Genomic DNA, 18,737 nt, shown 5'->3' with positions numbered 1-18,737 from the left:
ATCAAATTATCGATTTTTCTTTTTCTTTCAAGTTTTGAATGGCCGGATTCATATTTTTAGTTGACATATTAAAATTCTAATAAATATTTTAAATACTATATACAATATCAAATAAAAAATGTAAGACACAAAATTATATTAGAAATTAGAATGATCTTACCCTATTCAAGAACTATGAAGACTTGATTTCCAAAAAAATTGATTGCATCAATATATTTTTTCCCAAAACTTGAAACATAAATTATGTTCTCTTCAAGTTGAAATTATCAATATAAAAAAATATAAATTCTTAAGCTTTGAATAAGAGAAAGAGATAATGGAAGAATAAAAATGGTAACTTGAAAAATAAAAATAAGTGCACATTACTTTTTTATTGGAAAGGTAACAAGTTAATAGTCAATTCAAATTCCACATCCTATAATTCGTTTGGAATTGAAACGTTCCTAGTTCTATTTTTTTAGTGTAGTCCTAATTAGTAAACTAAATTATGAGGGCCCCATATTATTTTGGGGCCTAAGGCCAAAGACTTTTTTATATTGCATTGCAGTCGCCTCTGCATTTGATCCCAAATCAAAATTTAATAGAGTAACTTAAAAGACGTGTTAAAACTAACCCCAATTGCTTTTCTCAAGTTGTTACCAAGATAACTTTACAGATCAAAATGACAGAATATGATCAATACCATCAACAATAAAAAATGTGACTTTACCTCGCCATATTTAGTCATTTTCTTTGGTAATAAAGAGAGAGTGTACATAAGATATCATGGAGGTCCTTCCCGTGCATGGAGTGTGTCATCGAAAGTATTATCAATTTATCAATATCCTAATAATAAGTTGGATCAAGTCATATGTACGCTTTTCATCTATATAAGTTTTGAATCCATCTCTACAGTTAAGAATAAATTAGCCAACTCTCCGACTAGAAGCATAATTAAATTCACAGATCAATTTGAAACCATATTTTTCAAGAATTTCATGAACCTATAGTTGACTTTTGGTCGAACCGATTTAGTAGATGGTTGAATTGGCTTATTTTAAGTGGCTTTTGGCTTTTAAGTTTTTTTTGTAGTATTGGAAGTGTTTGGAAAATCCAAAAAGTGTTTTAAAGCATATTGGTTTAGGCAAAAAAAATTAAAAATCTAAAAGTCAAAAGTTGGGTGACACAAACTTATGGCTTTTTGATTTTAACTTATAAGTCACTTATAAAAAGTCAATCCAAATAGTTCAGTTTGGTAGGTTTGATTCAAGTGAGCTTCTTTGATCTCTCTCCCATTGTTGAAATTGACATTAGATAATGTATCTCTTTTCGCCTGCAAACACACAAAAAATGAAAGGAGAGAATTGGAAGTCTAGAAAGGGAGCTACATCGAATTTAATCGGAGGAAAATCCAAGAACAGGGAGTCGATTTGTCTTTGGGTGTACATATTAATTTCGAATAAGTTGGCACAAATATTTTTAGTTGTGTCAATTTATTTTTCTTGATATATTCTTATTTATTGATCTTTTATTATATCATGCCTTCACATTGAAAAACAGAAATAATTAGAGAAATGGTATTAACTTTACAATACATTCGGCTTCAACTTCAATACAATATTACTGAATATCATATTGAATCAAAGTTTGATTTACCGAATTATCAAACTAAAAATTAAAAATTTGGTATTTGGTATCTATTTTTAACTACTGATTATCAAATTACCAATTTTGAAATTTGGAAATCCCGAATCGATTACCAAACGTCCTTCCCTAGTAAAAATGAGCCCAAATATAGATAACCCATCCAGAATTTTATGATTTGGGCTCAAGATTATTTAAAAGAAAAATTACTTGGATGAGTACTTTTAATAAATAATTACGGATTTTAATGATACTTTTTATTTATCACCATATATAGTAATGCATAACAATTCTATAATAAATCTATTATGTATTAAAAATGAATTATGCATGTAATGTATTTGTAAGACTCGGTAAGTCAAAAAGTTGGAACCAAAGAGGAAAGTCTCAAAATTTCAAACCCATCCATGTGAACGAGCCCCTATACAACTCATAGGTCCTTAGACGGCTCGTAAGGTTGGGTCATAGAGCGACCCTTCGAGAAGAAAATTTGGAGTCCCCCTCAGGAGAGGTTCTACGACCTTCTAGGATGAGTAGTCCTCCAAAAGACAGTTCATAGAAACTGCTCGTAGGCTAAGTTTAGAGGCCAAGTCTAAAGGATCTCACAGGGTCAAGTCTACGAACCAAAGAAATGGTTCTTTTACTTGAGGATGGGTCGTATACAATGGTCATTCATAATATTTAGAGGCTTGAATTTTGTAAGTTTTGGGGACCTGCAGGACAAGCCATGGAAACAGGTCGTTTCCTTGAGAAGGGTCATTTACACGAGTCGTTTCCAAACTTCAGAGACTATGTTTTAGGCTCTTTTCTCAAGCCTGCAAGACGGGTCATTTGCACGACTCGTCGTTATGAAGATGATCCGTATAGGGGTCCCGTAGGGCCAATTTTCCAGATTTAATAAAGGGCAATTATGTCTTTTCCAAAGTTTGGTTCAATGAACCTAGACATTTTTATGGCCAAGTTCAAAGTCTGTAAACACTCTTCTCTTCAAGACCCCCTCTTATTCAATTCGTTCTCTCAAAACTTCCAAGGCAAGAACTCACAAGGTCCCTCAAGGTTTCTCTCTAAATTCAAGCTAGGGTTTTCGATTTCTTCAAGGTTCTTCTTCAATTCTTAGTGAATTCAAGCAAGGTCTGTGGGTTTTCATCCATGGGTCCTTCCACCCACGGAGCCCAAATATTTTCTCAACATAGTATTTCAATTTGAAATGATAAAATCTTATGGGCTTTACATGATGACTTTAAATGTATAGATTATGATATATTTGAAGTTTCTTTACATATATTGATGGATATTGACTCTTGATTTCATGAAGTTATGATGTTATTAAAGTGTGTATATGAAGGCTTGAAAGAGTTTTAAGACATATATGGTGGGTTGTTTAAGAAGGTATCTTTTATGCATTTCCATTACTCTCATGCATGCAAGAATCTTTTAAAAGGCATTAAAAGGCTTTTACGAAACCACCTAGTTTTTATGATGAAGTAAAGTTGAAATAAAATTTGACTCCAATGAATGTTATGAAGTAAATGCTTATGAATGAGAGTCTTTATGAAATGCTTGATTGATGAAGGGCTTCTTAGCCAAGTAAGGTTTCAAATGTGAAAGGACAATTCTCGCATTGAATCAAATGAAAGGTTTTAATGAGCTATTCTACCGATTGATGTTTTAATGTTAAAGTTACATAATGCTTATGCTATATCGATGTTTAAATGTTATTCTGTGGGACTTGACCTAGAATTGAATGTATCATGTAGATGGGGGCTCAACCGAAGGGGTCCTTAAGTAAAGTCTCATGTTGCATTAACTATGTGCCACCATAGGGGCCCTCGTCGGCTATTTTAGGCTAGTGGATCCACAATTAGCCCTTAAAGTCAAAGTTAAAGAATGAATGTAAAGTTGACGGAGTTCTACCTGGGAAATAGTCTCCCTGTGCCAACTTAAGGGGTTATGTTGGATTCCATGTAATAGCTCGCATGGTCTTAAATGTCAATTAAGGTCGTTTCCCACAAATGAATGGTTTTAAGGATTTCAGTGATGATTTCTCATGCATGTATTCACTTATGCATATTGTCTATACATGTCTCTCTCTTATGTTCTTCATTTCATAGTACACTCACATACTTAGTACATTCAAAGTACTAACGCATACTTTTGCCTACATGATATCACCATGTAGGGACCGGCGTTACTCCACACTCTTCTCCCCGTGGCTAAGTTGAGCATTGAAGGCTACTACTTTGATGAGTTTCCATGTTTCGAAAATGACACTCCCATCTTATTTAGCTCATGTTATGTTTAGAAGTTTAAATTAAGATTGGTATTTTTGACTTAATCTTGAGGGTGGGCTAGGGATATGTCTTAGATCTCCCCCCCCCCTTCCCCCAAGTCTAAATGTAGAAGGTAATGTTGGACATAGTCAAAGATGTTATGTTGTTTTGACTCTTATTAACATGAAGTCCCTTAGCCCCCGCTTGTTTTGTTTATCATTACCAATGAAATGCTTCATGAATGCTAAGAGGCTTGGGTTAGGTACCTCCGGGTGTCCCATTTGTCGTGTCACATCTAGGCCCTAGGCTTGGGTCGTGACAGTATTATAAGTGTTTTAAAATATATTATGTTTGCTTGGAAGGAATTGACAAAATGTATTATAAGTATATTAAAGTGTGTGATAAATATATTATCCATAAATAAAACTTGTATCATATGTGTTTTATAAATTATTTTCTGTAATATATATTAAAACTATATTATCAATGTATTATAAGTGTCCAGTACAAAAAAATTCATTGCTATAAATGGTAAATATTTTCTTAATATAACATATCTATGTAAGTTTTCCTAATTTAAATTTAGGTCAATCTCAACTCTTTCAAGTCTTAACCCATTTTAAAAGGATTTTCAATTGAGTCCAATTTAATCTCAATCCAACTCTTTATTTGCATTGGTGCAATGTATGTTTTCATATTAAATGTATGAATTATTATCTACTTAATATCTTCTAGTATTTTTATATCCATTTTTTTTTCATTTGTAAATTAAAATTTTGCTTTTCTAGGATCAAAATACCGAAAAAATTAAATTGTATCTTTTCTATAGAATAATTGTTGAGTAAATCATCGTAAATATATGTTTATTTGATTGGTATAATGTTTGGTGACTTTTATGTTCAAAATCAAGAACTTATTTTTTAATTTTCGAGAGTTGAAATTCAAATCATGATCACAAAAGATAAATAATAATATGTTAATATTCTTCAATTAAGCGGATCAAATTAGGCAGGTCATAACCCCACCCAATTTTTAGCCCAAGGTATATTTTATCGGATCATAACCTAACTCAATTATTTCTTCAATTTTAGGCCAACCCATCCATTCAGCACCACTAGTTGGACCAAATGCATCATCTTTTTACATATATTAGGTACTATTTCAATAAAGGGGATACATCAAGGACAAAATAGGTCCAACCTCCACACATCAAGGACTATTTTGGTCATTTTCTCTAAGAATTTTGAAGCATAATAAATTTGAATTAAACCAACTAATTTCAGCATTTAATATACTAATGCTGATACTAAACTCCAAGTTGAGATTCAAAGAACTGGCATCTTCTTGTTGGAATAACTTTGGCCGTCATTATTCAAAACACACACTTCTTTGAGGACATCCGTTCTCGTGAAGCTAACCCTGGCTTTGAATCGTTTCATCACAATTAAACAGTGGTTTTAAAAAATACTGGTGGCCAAACAGTAAACACAACATCCTTTGTAATCATTAAATGAAAGAGAGAAGAAAGGCATAAAGAGGGGTAAGGAAATGCCATATTAATAAACAATAAACAGAGTGTAAGCACAAGAATGAAGTTCTATGACAGAAGTAAATAGAGCCGCTTAAATCCAACAGAGATTTTCCTTTTCCCAAACTTGGTCCGTGATTTTCTTTATTTCCGTATCTGGTATATGTACCTCAAACTTCTGTACAGAAACATGAACAAGTAGAAACATGTTACCTACCATACCAGCCCCATGGAGGCTGGCCTTACCTACTGTTCATCAATTTGTCCAACACTACATTCAAATCAACTGACTGTCCATTCTCTGTCAGTCTCCGCACAGTTGCTCTTACTTGGTCTCTTGGAAAACCCATATTTGTCACTTTCTCAACTACATCATCAATAGGAACTCTATTTCCAGTACGAGGAGAACTAGACCCACTACTAACTGCAGAAGCAGTAGGTAGCGCTTGAGGTAATATTCTTGCTGTGGGAAGCTGTGGGTAACCACTTCCACCACTTTGGCCCATTGTAAGTGAAGCAAGTTGCTGTGCTTTCAACGGGGAACCACTGTCATACTGGACTGTGGACCCACTATAAGGATAAGATTCACCAGGTCCAGTTGATGGGCCATATGCACTGGAAAATCCAGGACCCTGTCTGCTAGATGGAGGCTCAAACAGATTAGGAGGTGCTGTAAAAAACTGATGGGACGCAGGGGCTCCACTTGATGGATGAGAGGGAGATTGACTAGTGTTTGCTAGTGGATAAGTCTGCGACGCTATAAAATGTCTCTCCTCAGGATGATGGATCGATGGAGGTTGAGGTTGTGAGGGATTAACCAATGGAAGAGGCGGATGAGCTTGAGAAGGTGGAGGTGACTGAGAGTACAGTGATGAAGGGGAAGGCTGATACTGTTGATGTGGAGGTGGTGGGATAGAAGTCTGTAGCTGCTGCTGTGGTGCAGATTGTTGGTACTGCTGACTAGAGTTTTCTGGTGCTTGACCAGTTGATGGGAAGTAAGATTCTCGTTGAGTGCCAGAAGGAATTGGATTCTGGGGAAACTGGCCCTGAAGCTGAACTTGAGATGGCAGCTTCTGTTGCAGAGGGGGTGGAGGAGCATTTGGTGGAGGAAGAGTGGAAGGCGGTTGAGCAAGCGCAGCAGGAGGAAATTGTAGGTGAGATTGAAGAGGAGCAGATGCCCTATGATGTGCTGAGTCAACAAGTGTACTATTGTGGGTGTCTAGTTCCTGCTCAAATTTTGGAACTTGCAATTTTGCGAGCTGCAGTTGAGTATCCATTATATCCTGTTTACTCTCTATGACCTGTACACCATCTTGCACCTACATGAAATTTGTGTATCAAGACAATAACATAGTTCACAAAGATGATACAAAAAAAAAAAGGGAAGCAGCTAAAGTTTTAATTTCGAATTTCATCTTCTTTTCTTTTTTGATTTTAGTCCAATTTCATTTTTTTGTTATTTTTATAGGTAATAACTTTTCAATGTGCTTTTACAGGTAGCTGAAAATTTGATCTTGCCTAGAATAAAACAGAAATAGAAGCAAGGACAAATAATTCTTTAAGCAATCACCAAATGAACATTATGGTAAATTTCATTCAATTTGCTATAGGCGGGATTCTCTCCTTCCAGAATAGGGAGCATCCAAGAATATCCTCTTTCAAATTCAGAAAATAAAAGGAATTCCAAAAGATCCATCAGTTCTTAATAACATCTATCCATTTCCAAATGCTGATATCTCTGTTTTTAACAAAATCTTTGAAGTGATAGTTGTACTGCTATAGGCCAGGGCCCACCTAGAATATGAAGGGGCCAGTGCATAGATAGCCGATTTTGGGACAACCATTTAAGCCATAACCCCAGTGTTTACAAATTTGCAAGTTTGGCCACTTTTGAACCAACTTCAGGCATACAAGACCAAAGTTGCAAAATTCATGTTTGAAAATTGGCAACAAACTTCCGACATTTTTGCCTTAAGTTTGGCTTGCCATGACCAAACTTTCGACATTTTGCCTGAAGTTTGACTTGCCAAGGCCAAACATGTATATCTAAAGTTTTTCTAAAGTTTAAACTACCAATCTTCATCCATGACAATGATTTCAAATTTTTCCAACACCCACTTGATTAAACTAAATCTTTATATTTGAAATTCAAGACCCACTTCTACATGCTTACAACAATGATGAATTTAGTGCTGAAAACCCTTAACGAGCCATGAATGCAAAGTTTTTTAAAAGGCCTAATTGATGTTGTGCAATACATATTGACGCAACTCAGAAACAGGAACCATCGTAGCGATCAAATTGAGAACAATTCACGAAACATCTCTATAGCTCAAAACCTAGGGAATTACTTCTGAACATAACTTACTTAGAGAATTCTCTCCTTGTGTGACTGAATTGTATCAATAAGAGCATATTTATGCCGAGGGTATTGCTCTAAAAGAATATTACCCGAAAATAGACGACACAGTAATACGCAAAGGCAGAGTGCAAGATTCCTAAGATTAGTGTAAAAATCAGCAAGCAAGAGAAAACAATAAACATATGAATAAGATAAGTGCAACTGTAATCAACGAAGGGTCCCAAAAAAATGCAGCCTACACTTGCCCAGCTCTACAGCAGTTTATTTAGAGAACAAAGTAGGAAGAAACTGAATAGATTATACCTCTCTCAGAATATTTTCCACCAGTCTTAGTTTTCCATCAGTGTTCCCATGGATGTTATCAACAGACAACTTGAGTTCCTCAACAAAAGATTCAATCTGGCGACTTCTAGTTTCTAATTGTGATAGTCGAACACTCACACTCTCTATTGCATGTAGAAGATTATCAGCATACTTCTTCACTGTATAATCCATTTCAGATAACAAAGATGCATCAATAGTGCTCAGATCTTTCTCCACAATGAATTTGGTCGGTTCTATTGAGTCAAGAGAACCATAATTCTGCATTGAATTTAGAGAAATAACAATACAGAAAGCCCTATTAGTGACAGAACTTATGTATATTTCCAAAATCTGACCCAACAAAGCATGTCAAACTCCAACTATGGGATTCAGCATAACACACATGAATAGCAAGAGAAATGAAAAATAGATAAAACAAGAACACTAGTGCCACAAAAAATCCTACAATCAACTAGTACAGATAGGAGCATCCTGGGCATGTACAAAGAGAAGCATAGACTTGGTCTTTTCTTGCTGACGCTTTCCAAATTGAGAATCCATATCATAGAAAAAGATAATTGGAAAATTAGAAAGATCAGTTGACCTACTTCCTCTCCTATGCATAAATAAAGGCCAAGTAAAAGCATTGTTTTCATATACTAGCTCCTTTGGTGCTTCTTCATCTAGATGTGCCAGAATGAAAATGATTTCAGTATACCTTTTTTTTTTTTAACAGGTAACAACTTATTATACAGCAGTACTTGGGAAGCCAGAGTACTGAAAACCCCCTTTACAAAAGAAAGTGCCAAAGAGAAAATAACAAAAACAAGATGAAACAGGATACAATCCTAACATGAATCAAAAACATCTAGGATTGTCTCTGTGTCTTCAAGATACGACTTCGTACACCAAAACAAAATAGCAGCACACAGTTAAGCTTGATCTTCTGTATAGTGCTACTTCTATTCTCAAAACATCTGGAATTCCTTTCTTTCCAGATGGTCCACCAAATACAGGCTGGAATTAACCTCCAGTTACTTCTGCTCTTAGACCCCAATCCCAGCCTCCTCCCAGCTAAAAACAGTGTCAGCAATCTTACTAGAAATTGTCCAGGAGATGCCTCTGAGATTGAGAAAAATCTTCCATAGCTGACCTGTGACTTTACATGCAAAAATAAATGTCGTGCAGTTGCAGCACCAGTCCCACAGACAACAGTTTGAAGCTAAGGTAATGCCTATCTTCATCAAGTTCTCCTGGGTAAGCACAACAACCAAGTAAAGCAAGCAACCTTATGTGGTAACTTTACTTTCCAGATAAGTTCCCATCCAAGGCCAGATAAAGATTTGTGACTGTAGTGTTTATAATTTTATACCCTGAGTTCACTTTATACTGTCCCTTGGAGTGTCCAGTCCACCACAAGCAGTCCTCCTCCCTCTTGCAACCCCTGAAAAGTTTTGAGATGTTTAAAAAGTTCAGTCAATCTAGGTATTTTCCCAGTCGTTCATCAGTCTCCTGAAGGTTAGCTCCCAACCTTGAGGTGACCACATCTCAGCCACCGTCTGTTGAGCCATAACAAATAGGTCAGAAAATAAGTCTTGCAAACTCCTATTGCCCAACCATTTGTCTTTCCAAAAAAAGTGCTTTGTTACCATTATGAACTTTGATAACAAAATGTCACTTTAGAAAAGGCCACCAAACTCTTGTAGACCTCCATAAGGTCACTCCATAAGGATTTTTGGCTTCCTTAGTGACCCAGCAGACCAGCTCCCCATATTTCATCTTGATCACACTGCTCCATAGAGATTGGGGTTCCTTAGAACACCTCCATAGCCACTTCAGCATTAAAGCCTTACTATGGTTCTTCAGATTTTTTATACCTATTCCACCCTGTTTTTTGGTCTTGATCAGTTCTTTCCACTTAACAAGGTGGAAATTTCTTGTCCTTGTTGCCTTGCTAGAAGAAAGATCTTCTAATTTTATCCGGTGTTTGAACCACTCCAGAAGGAATGGGGAATAAAGACAACATGTAGGTTGGTAGAGCATTAAGCACAGCATTAATTAAAGTAAGCCTGACTCCACAAGACACATACTCAAATTTCCATCTGGACAGTTTCTTCTCACACTTCACCAAAACTGCATCTGATATCTCTTTGGATCTTGATTTTGCACCCAGTGGCATTTCAAGATAGACAATGGGTAACTGACCCACTTCATCTCCTAAAATAGAAGCCAAAAGCTTCAATTTAGGAACAGAATTAATGGGATAAATATGACTTTTCCTCCGGTTGACATGAAGACCTGAGGTTCCTTCAGAAAAAACCACAATTACTCTCAAGTACTTAACCTGCTCCTCTTCTGCTGCACAAATCGGAATGGTATAACTACACCCTTCCTTTGATATGGTGACTTCATTGGGTATATTACGAGCCTCGCCAAAAACTTCTATTCGAGCCCATTTGAGATGGTTCTTAAGCTCTGTCTCCTCTTCTGTCATCTTCCACACTTCTCACCTATTTCCAGGAATGTGTCATGAGACCACAGACGGAGAGGTAGCCCTACTGCTCTGATCCATTCGAAGTTTCCTTCTGTTGAAGTAGCGTGCATCCAACAAAAGGTCTCCACCATTCCAGCCTGACGGTGGAATTTTCCCAAACCCATTCACCTTGAATAATTTGATCAGCCAAATTTCTGTTAGGAAATTCAAAAAGGAAGAGATTCACAGCCATCTCGTAAATGTTCACCTCAAAAACTTTCTTCCACACGAAGGATGACCACCTTCTAACGTCTTGAAAGTGTTGCTGAATCAAAGTACCCAAAATACCCCGTTAAACATCTTCTAAGTAGACTTTTGCTGTCCAAGCCAAGGATTCGCTTTGGACCAGTAATGGTTTTCGAGTGCCGGTCATGCCTAGGGTGTAGACTCGGGGTGTGACAAACTTTCTTGGTATCAGAGCCCAGAGTTCAAGAGTCCTAAAGGGTCTATGAAGCCGTGTCTAGTAGAGTCCTCCTTATCGGTGTGAAGCGCGCCACATCTATAATGGGGAGGCTACAGAACATTAAAAGTTTTCTCAGTTATTTCACACTCCTTATTCATGTGATAGAGTTTAACTCTTAGCTTAGTTATCATTCGAGGATGAATGATTTGAAGGGGGAGATATTGTAACACCCCGTATTATTCTAGCCTAGACCAAGTCCGAGAACCAAGAGAAAACCTGACAAAAAACAAGAAGAATAGGTTGTCCAGTGCCTACGAGTGACACCTATGGGTCGTAGGTGGCTATTCGTGGGCCACCCCAACACTTACAAAAAATCTGAGTTTCTTCAATCCATCCCAAGAGTAGCTTCTGCGGCCCGTAGGAGTTCCTACGGACCATAGGTGAAGTTCGTAGGTGGGGGATTAGAGACCCTAAAATTCTGATGTGCAGGACTTTTTCTTATGAATTAGCAAGACGGTTCAAAGACAGTCCAACGACCCGTAAGAAGTGGTCCGTAGGTCCATCATCAGGAACCAGGCCAAGTGCCTAGGTTCCTACGAGTGGAGTTTCTATGACCCGTACAAGGGTGGTCTTAGACCCCTTAGGCAATTTTCAGTAGGTCATGATTTGGACCCCAGGTCCTACGAGGAGGACCTTACGGTCCGTAGGAAGGGGCCTGTAGATGGCCCAGTCCATTTTTATGAGGGGTATTCCAGTCTTTTCTCCACCTTTTACAAACTTAACCCAACCCGTTTTGGGACTCAATTTAATCCCTTATCAGTACCCAAAGGGGTTTTCCTCTCATTAACAATTAGAAATTTTGAGAGCACGCATTGGAGAGAAGAAGAAGAGCTAGGGTTCAAGGTTTTCAAGCGAGATCTTCAATTTTCGACAGGTTAATCTTCGTTCCAGGTATTACGGCTATTAGAACATTAGACTAAGTTCATCCTAGTGTCCTACATCCTCATACAGTCAAGTTAAGCTTTGAGTTTGAGTTTCAATTCCGGTAAGTGAATTCTTAAGTATCTATATTATTTCTCATTGAATTTTTGTATGCATATTTGATTATACTGTGATGAGTTAAGTCTTTGAAATTATGGTATCATGTTGGCATTTACATGAACCCTAGTTGAATTTTGCATAAAATAACTTATGCACTATTTTGAGTTAAAGAATGATTATTTACATCATTTTAATCAAGAAAGAGTTTGAGCATGAGCTTAGATAAGTTGAAGAAGTCTCTTAATATCTATTTTGAGCACGAGTATTTTATGTATAAATGAGTTGAGTTTACTACAATTATTATCTATTTTTGAGATTGAATTGAGAAGTTTAAAATATGCTTTTAAATGCATTATTGATGATGAGATTTTTTACCTATCTTAAAGAGAAAGAGATCAGTTAAGCAAAGTTAAGTTGAGCCAAGTCCAAAAGAGACAAAAAGAGTTGATTTGAGTGAGTTCACTCACTTCAGAGATGCGCAGTGTAAAGTTATTTTGGGAGTAGTATCGACCACCGATTTGGGTACGAGTCTAGATAACTCCAACCCCATAACCTACACCGCCAGTGTAGATAGGATCATCCCGTTCATTCAGGCGACTCCTCATAGTCCCAAAAGAGGACTTTTCAGATGGATCTATAGTTCAGTTATTGTCCTGTATCCTGGCAAGGTATGGGATGACTCTGGCAACGTGGGCAGAACGTTGTATCATCACGTAGTTCATAGGTAATGGTTGTCGGTTAGAGAAACTTTCCAAGAAGTAAAGTATTATATTTTCATATACTGAATTGCATTACTATTTCATGTATATTTAAAGCAATGTCTTTTATTATATTGCATGCTTATTTGAGTTGAGCTATTTTTAGAGTTGAGTATCCTGATGTAAGTATTCTTTTGCCATTTTACATACTCGTACATTCCATGTACTGATGTCATTCAACCTGCATCGTTTTATGATGCAGATTTATGATACAGATTTATGATGCACATACAGGTGATAGAGATCCTCAACCAATGTACTGTTGAAGATCAGTTCTACTTAGCTTTGGTAAGACCTCTTTGCATTTAGAGACGCTCTTGAGTCTGTACTTTTCAGTTATTATTTATCACTTTGAGGTAGCCATGGGCCTGTCCCGGTACCTATTTTACAGCTAGTCTTAGAGGCTTCATAGACTAGTTATTCGGAGTACAGTTCAATCATTTGAGTTTGTCTTTATACATTGAGTTATGTTTTGAAAACATTGAAGTATTATCTTGCATATATACATTTAAGTATTGAGCTACTAATTGGAGAAATTAAGTTTCTTTACACATCTTGTGCCCATCTGAGTGTCTTTTATGAGTTAAAGTCTTCTGCTCAGTGAGTCAGTTAGGCCAAGGGTTTGCTTGGGAACCAGCGATTGTTTCTGAGTGCCGAGCACGCCTAGGGGGTAGACTCGGGGCATGACATCTATGGATTGTAGATAGACCCTCGTAGGTGACTTTAACAGCTTTTAATGAAGGGTATTTAGGTCTTTTCTTACCCTTTCCCAATCTTAGCCTCGACGTTTTGGTACCTAGTTAAGTCCTTCAATAGTACCATTCGACCCTTTCCTCCTCATAATCACTCTCAAGACTTAGAGAAAGATTCGAGAAAAAAGCTAAGTTTTCAAGAGCACTCATCGAACTCTTCATGTTTCTTCAAGAACATTGTTCTTCCAGGTATGTAAGGCTAAGTTCATCCTCATGCCCGACATCTAAATTCATTCATTAAGAGTTCAAGCTAGGGTTTATTAACCCAATTTGTATTGAGTTCTTCGAATGAGTCATGATTCTTTTCATTGAGTTTTATGTATGTTTATTCGGACTGCGTTTAATCATTATAATTCTAATCCTCAAATTGTTGTTCATGCTTATTTCCACATGAACCCTGATTGAGTTGTTACATTGCTACATATTATCCATTATTTTCAGTCAAAGAATGAGTATTTCAAAGCTATGAATAAAAGAAGAGTTTTGAGGAAACTCGGGTGTCTCAAGTGCATTATTTGAATTGTGAAGCTTTGCATTACTAATTATTATGCATGATTTTTTTGAAACTTATTATGCATGATTTTTCATAATTGAAAAGTTAAAGTATTATGCATTACTTTTATTTTGAGAATGAGTTTGAGGGAACATGAGTAGTTCCAAACGCATGTTTATCTTAAACAAAGTATAAAAGGTTAGAGAAAGACGATTGAGCCAGTCATAGTAAAGTTCAATGAGACTTCAAGAAGCCATTTTTAGTATTTCACTCATAGTGAATATATGAGTATTATTGCATATTTTGAGAGTAGTATTGAGCACCGATTTGGGTGAGTTCAAACAATTCGAACCCAATAAATTACGTAGCCAACTTCGGATGACTCCTCACTTCAGTCCATGATAAGGACTTTTAGATTGATCCATCAATTGAGTTGTTGTCCTACACTCTAGCAAGGTATAGAATAGATCTGGCACTGTAGGCAAGACATAATTTCATCACGAGGCTCATAGTGTTGGTTGTCGGTTAGAGAAACTCCCCAAGAAGTAAAGTATTTATTTTAGATTCTATATATATTGCATTATCTCAATTATGAAGTTTTACATGTTTTACTTTACATTCATGCTTTACATACCAATCAAGTTATCATCAGTGTTTACTTTTTGTTTAGTTGTTTCTTCATTCAACCATTTACATATCGTACGTTCCATGAACTAACGTCTTTCAACGCTGCATCGTTTTATGATGCAGACACAGGTATTCGAGATCATCAACAATTGCTCCGTTGAGATCACATATTCATCAGCCTTTGGTGAAACCTCCTTGCTTTCGGAGGACTCTTTCACAGTTATTTGTTTTAGTATTAGTAGTTTGTTTGAGGTAGCCTTGGGCTTGTCCCAGCACCTATTCCTAGTTATAGAGGCTTCATAAATAGAGTTGAGATTGTCTAGTCTTTTAAATCTATGTTTTAAAATTTGTTTTTATTATACTCAGAGATTATTTTAGACATGCATGAATTTACATTTAAGTATTTGAAATGCTCACCCTTTTTTAAATGCTTTCGCTATTGAGTCGAGTCTTCTGCTAAGTAGCCAGCCAGGCCAAGGATTCACTTGGGACCGGCATGATTTTCGAGTGTCGGCCATGCCTTGGGTGTAGACTCAGGGCATGACATGTACCTACCATGGTCATTGTACTTGCTCTCGTACCAAAGATATTAGCCACCTGATCTTTTTCTTACATCTCCTCACCATGTTCTTTTGGTCATTCGATGCCTCCTGGAGAATAAAGGAGACCCATTCCATAACCGTCTTGCTGAGGGTTATCCTTCTCAACCAATATCTACTTCTCTCAACCCAGTCGAACCAAATATTGTTTCCTGAGATCCATCTGGTAATATAAAAAGACTTGAAACCAGCATTAAAGTATATTTTCTTTCCCCCCTTGACAAAAGACAGAGCTAATCAAGAGATACAAAGGGGGAAGAGGTTTTTATCAATAATCACAGTGTGGGTGAATACTGTTGGCAGGAAAGGAAAAAGGCTGATTCCGGTGAACCTAGCCAGAAAGGAAAGCTTCTACAGTCCTAGAAAAGAGAGAGAAAGCATTGGTAAACATGCCTAGGAGCATTCTACACATACATATCTATTATTTGTTATCTAGTATTTTTTCTGATTTCAGTATACTAAGGTTGATTACATCCACAAATTTCCAGCAACTTGAGCAACCGTTTCCTCTTAAGAAACTTGAGAGAGAAAGGTAAGCCCCCCCCCCCCCCCCCTTAATAGTGCAGGAGAACATCTAGAAAACAACCAACAAAGAAAAGTGGGACATACAAAAATTGGAAATGAAGGGAATGTGCCACATACCCTCCCCCCCAAACATAGGGTGTGTACTTGAATCATATAAGGAAGGAAATATTAACTAATCATATAGGAAAAGAAAAGAAAATAACTTACATCGCAATAGTTTCTGGAACAAACATTTTACCTTCTTTTTGATAAGGGTTTCAGGATTAAGCTTAAATGTTTACTTCTTCTAAGGGTTTAGCTCGTAGTAGAGCATTATGCAAAGCAAGACATGAATAAGAAGGATGTGGCTTCCAACACCACCACTAAGGTAGACACCTCCTAAGAATTTAGAGTTCCATTTCCTTGTACTACTGTTTACTGATTAAGCGGCTTAATATCCATAACTCATATCCTAGTTCAGCATTACCTAATCAACATGAAGAGTATCTCAATAGGAACTTTACTTTCCTTCGTTTAGCTTGGAGTTCATAAAAGAAAGATAATATTGAATGTCACATCTAGACCACAAATTTCGTTATATCCAACACCAAGTCTTTATGGTAAGCCTACTGAAAATCTGAAGCGGATAATATACCACTCATTACGGGCCATATCTAACCACTTGAAATTGCATCATCAAACAACAAATGTCCAAGTTGGGACTGCATGTGTTAATTGAATCCCACTGTACTGGATCCAAATGAAGCAGAATCAATTAAGAGGATCCACATAGCCAAACCCAACTGAAGGAAATGATATTGAGTCAACATACATGCAAAACAACACTAATCAACCACAAAGATTGCAACAACAACAAGATACCCCGTAGAATCCTACAAGTGGGGTCTGGAAAGACTAGAGTACACACAGACCTTATTACTACCTTGTGGAGGTAGAGAGACTATTGTAGCAAATTCAAGTACAAAGAATAAGAAAACATAGCAACTAACAAGGGAAACTAGCCACAACCACAAGGATTGCAACAAATAGAGAAAAATCGAAGCTCACACCAACATAACTAGACATCAGAACTAGCCATCAACCAAATCACATACAAGATAATCAAACAGAGCACGTGTTCATTGTGGGGTCAGAGAGAGATAGAAATGGTATGGTTCAATGTTAATTGAGATACTAATCTAAGTATACACATACATAAGCAAGTAAAAAGATAGAGACGAGCGATTACTGTGATGCTAACAGTGTTAGTTTTGGATTCAGCAGAATTCCAAGCCCCAGCACCAACAACATGACCCGAATCAATGTTAAAATTGGGGGGCGATGTACCGATTGGGAGAACCGGATGGAATTCGTAACTAGGAACAACATTTTCCCCTTTTATACCGCCGTTGATGTGATGATGGTCGTCCTGAGAGTTCAAAAGGTCGATGAAGTCATTGTTGCTCAGTGAATTGGATAGATCCATGATCTGTTTATCCATATACTGCGACGTATTCATTGATGATGTAGTGTGTATATATATTTGTAGAGACGCTTACCACTGTTCTTGTGATTTTGGATTACTTGAGCTGAAAACTATGGGGGTTTATTCTTTTACCCTATATTTATTCCGTAATGATTGGAAGACAGACAAAGGTCATTAACGTTGCTTGTTGGTCTGTCAAATGTGGAGTCAGTGCTGGTTTTGCCAATATAATTTGGGATAATTTGAAGTCAAGTTTGTTCCCTACAAAATTTCTAACTTTAATTTCATCTTATATTAATGATATTTGAACTTTCAAATTCTCAAAAAAAAAAAAATTGATCAAAGATTTCAAGATTTTAATCTTTTATCTGATTTTTTTTCCACGCATTTGGCATAAAGTCCTACTTCAAAGCTTGTTCCTTATTTTATTGGATTTGTCACAATTCTAATTCTTCAACAAATTTTTGTATGCACTTGAAATCTGTTTTGATTTGATCAATAGTCTCTTTCTGTCCATTATGAAGAACGTAATTCTTGCACCACTTTCGTCTGTGCATATATATATTCTCGATAGCATCTTTTTATTTTTTATCTAAATAAAAATTGATTTCTTGTAGTATCTTGTTATGAACACTACTAGTCCTTTGTTAAGACTTGTGAAGAATTTTTTAAAAAGAAATATTAAAAAAAAAAAAAGCTACAAGAGTTGTTTTGTTAACCAACGAAAAAGGAAGCATCGACACGGGATAAAACATAAGAAAATAAACTAATCCTAAATTGAAAAGCAAAAGTAGAAAAAATTCTAAACAACAAAGCAGAAAAAATAAGTTAGAGCTCGAACAAAGAAGCTTAATCTTCATGATATTGCATGATCTAAAGCTCAAAAATATAGTTGTCATGAATCAATAGTGTATATCCCAACTTAAAATTGCAAAATTTTGGTCATATGGCATCATCTCTATCATATTTGTTGTTACGTATGTATGAAGCTTTAGAAACGTTTTGTTCTCACTCCTTAATGTCTAACTCTATTTTTATCTAATCTCGCATAATCGTGGTCGACAGTCAGCCACCCATGCTAATCAACACCATTCATTTCTTTCACTTCGCGATTTCCACCCCTAAACTCTATAGTCATCACAAAAATTCGTACCACCCCACAAGATCAATCAAAAATAAAAAGTAGACTATGTTGCTTTAATAAATTCTATTGTGATGAATACACCAAAATCGACCATACGAATTGGTGTAAAGCAAATTTCAGTGAAAAAATTATAATTTAAATGGAACATCCAGAGACAATTCTGCACCCAGTTTCATAGCCTTTTGAATTAAAGATCATGAGAAAAATTTGATATTTTCTAGTAATAAGCAAATAATAAAAACTGTTAGTTGGGATGTAGAAGCCACAGAAATGCTAAAAGGTATAGAGCATTGTATTGGGAATTATTTGTT

The 18,737-nt window shown here is 36.3% G+C and overlaps 1 protein-coding gene across 2 annotated transcripts; it reads right to left on the bottom strand.

Annotated features, from left to right (window-relative positions):
- Positions 1-5,434: 5,434 nt before the first annotated feature.
- Positions 5,435-17,520, bottom strand: LOC129894693 (uncharacterized). Of its 2 annotated transcripts, none has more exons than XM_055970354.1 (3): positions 17,046-17,520; positions 8,087-8,365; positions 5,435-6,740 (listed from the first exon to the last, which is right to left on the bottom strand). In XM_055970354.1, exons 1-3 carry the CDS (start codon positions 17,313-17,315, stop codon positions 5,664-5,666), a joined length of 1,626 nt encoding a protein of 541 aa, XP_055826329.1. In that variant the 5' UTR covers positions 17,316-17,520; the 3' UTR covers positions 5,435-5,663. The 2 variants fall into 2 exon arrangements, with proteins under 2 accessions (XP_055826329.1, XP_055826330.1); XM_055970355.1 differs by having other exon boundaries at positions 17,058-17,520.
- Between the last annotated feature and the right edge of the window lie 1,217 nt (positions 17,521-18,737).

This window comes from Solanum dulcamara, chromosome 7 (genome assembly GCF_947179165.1).
Source record: "Solanum dulcamara chromosome 7, daSolDulc1.2, whole genome shotgun sequence".
NCBI lineage: Eukaryota > Viridiplantae > Streptophyta > Magnoliopsida > Solanales > Solanaceae > Solanum > Solanum dulcamara.
Note: the sequence above shows the minus strand (reverse complement) of the source record. Positions and strands in the feature narration are given on the sequence as shown.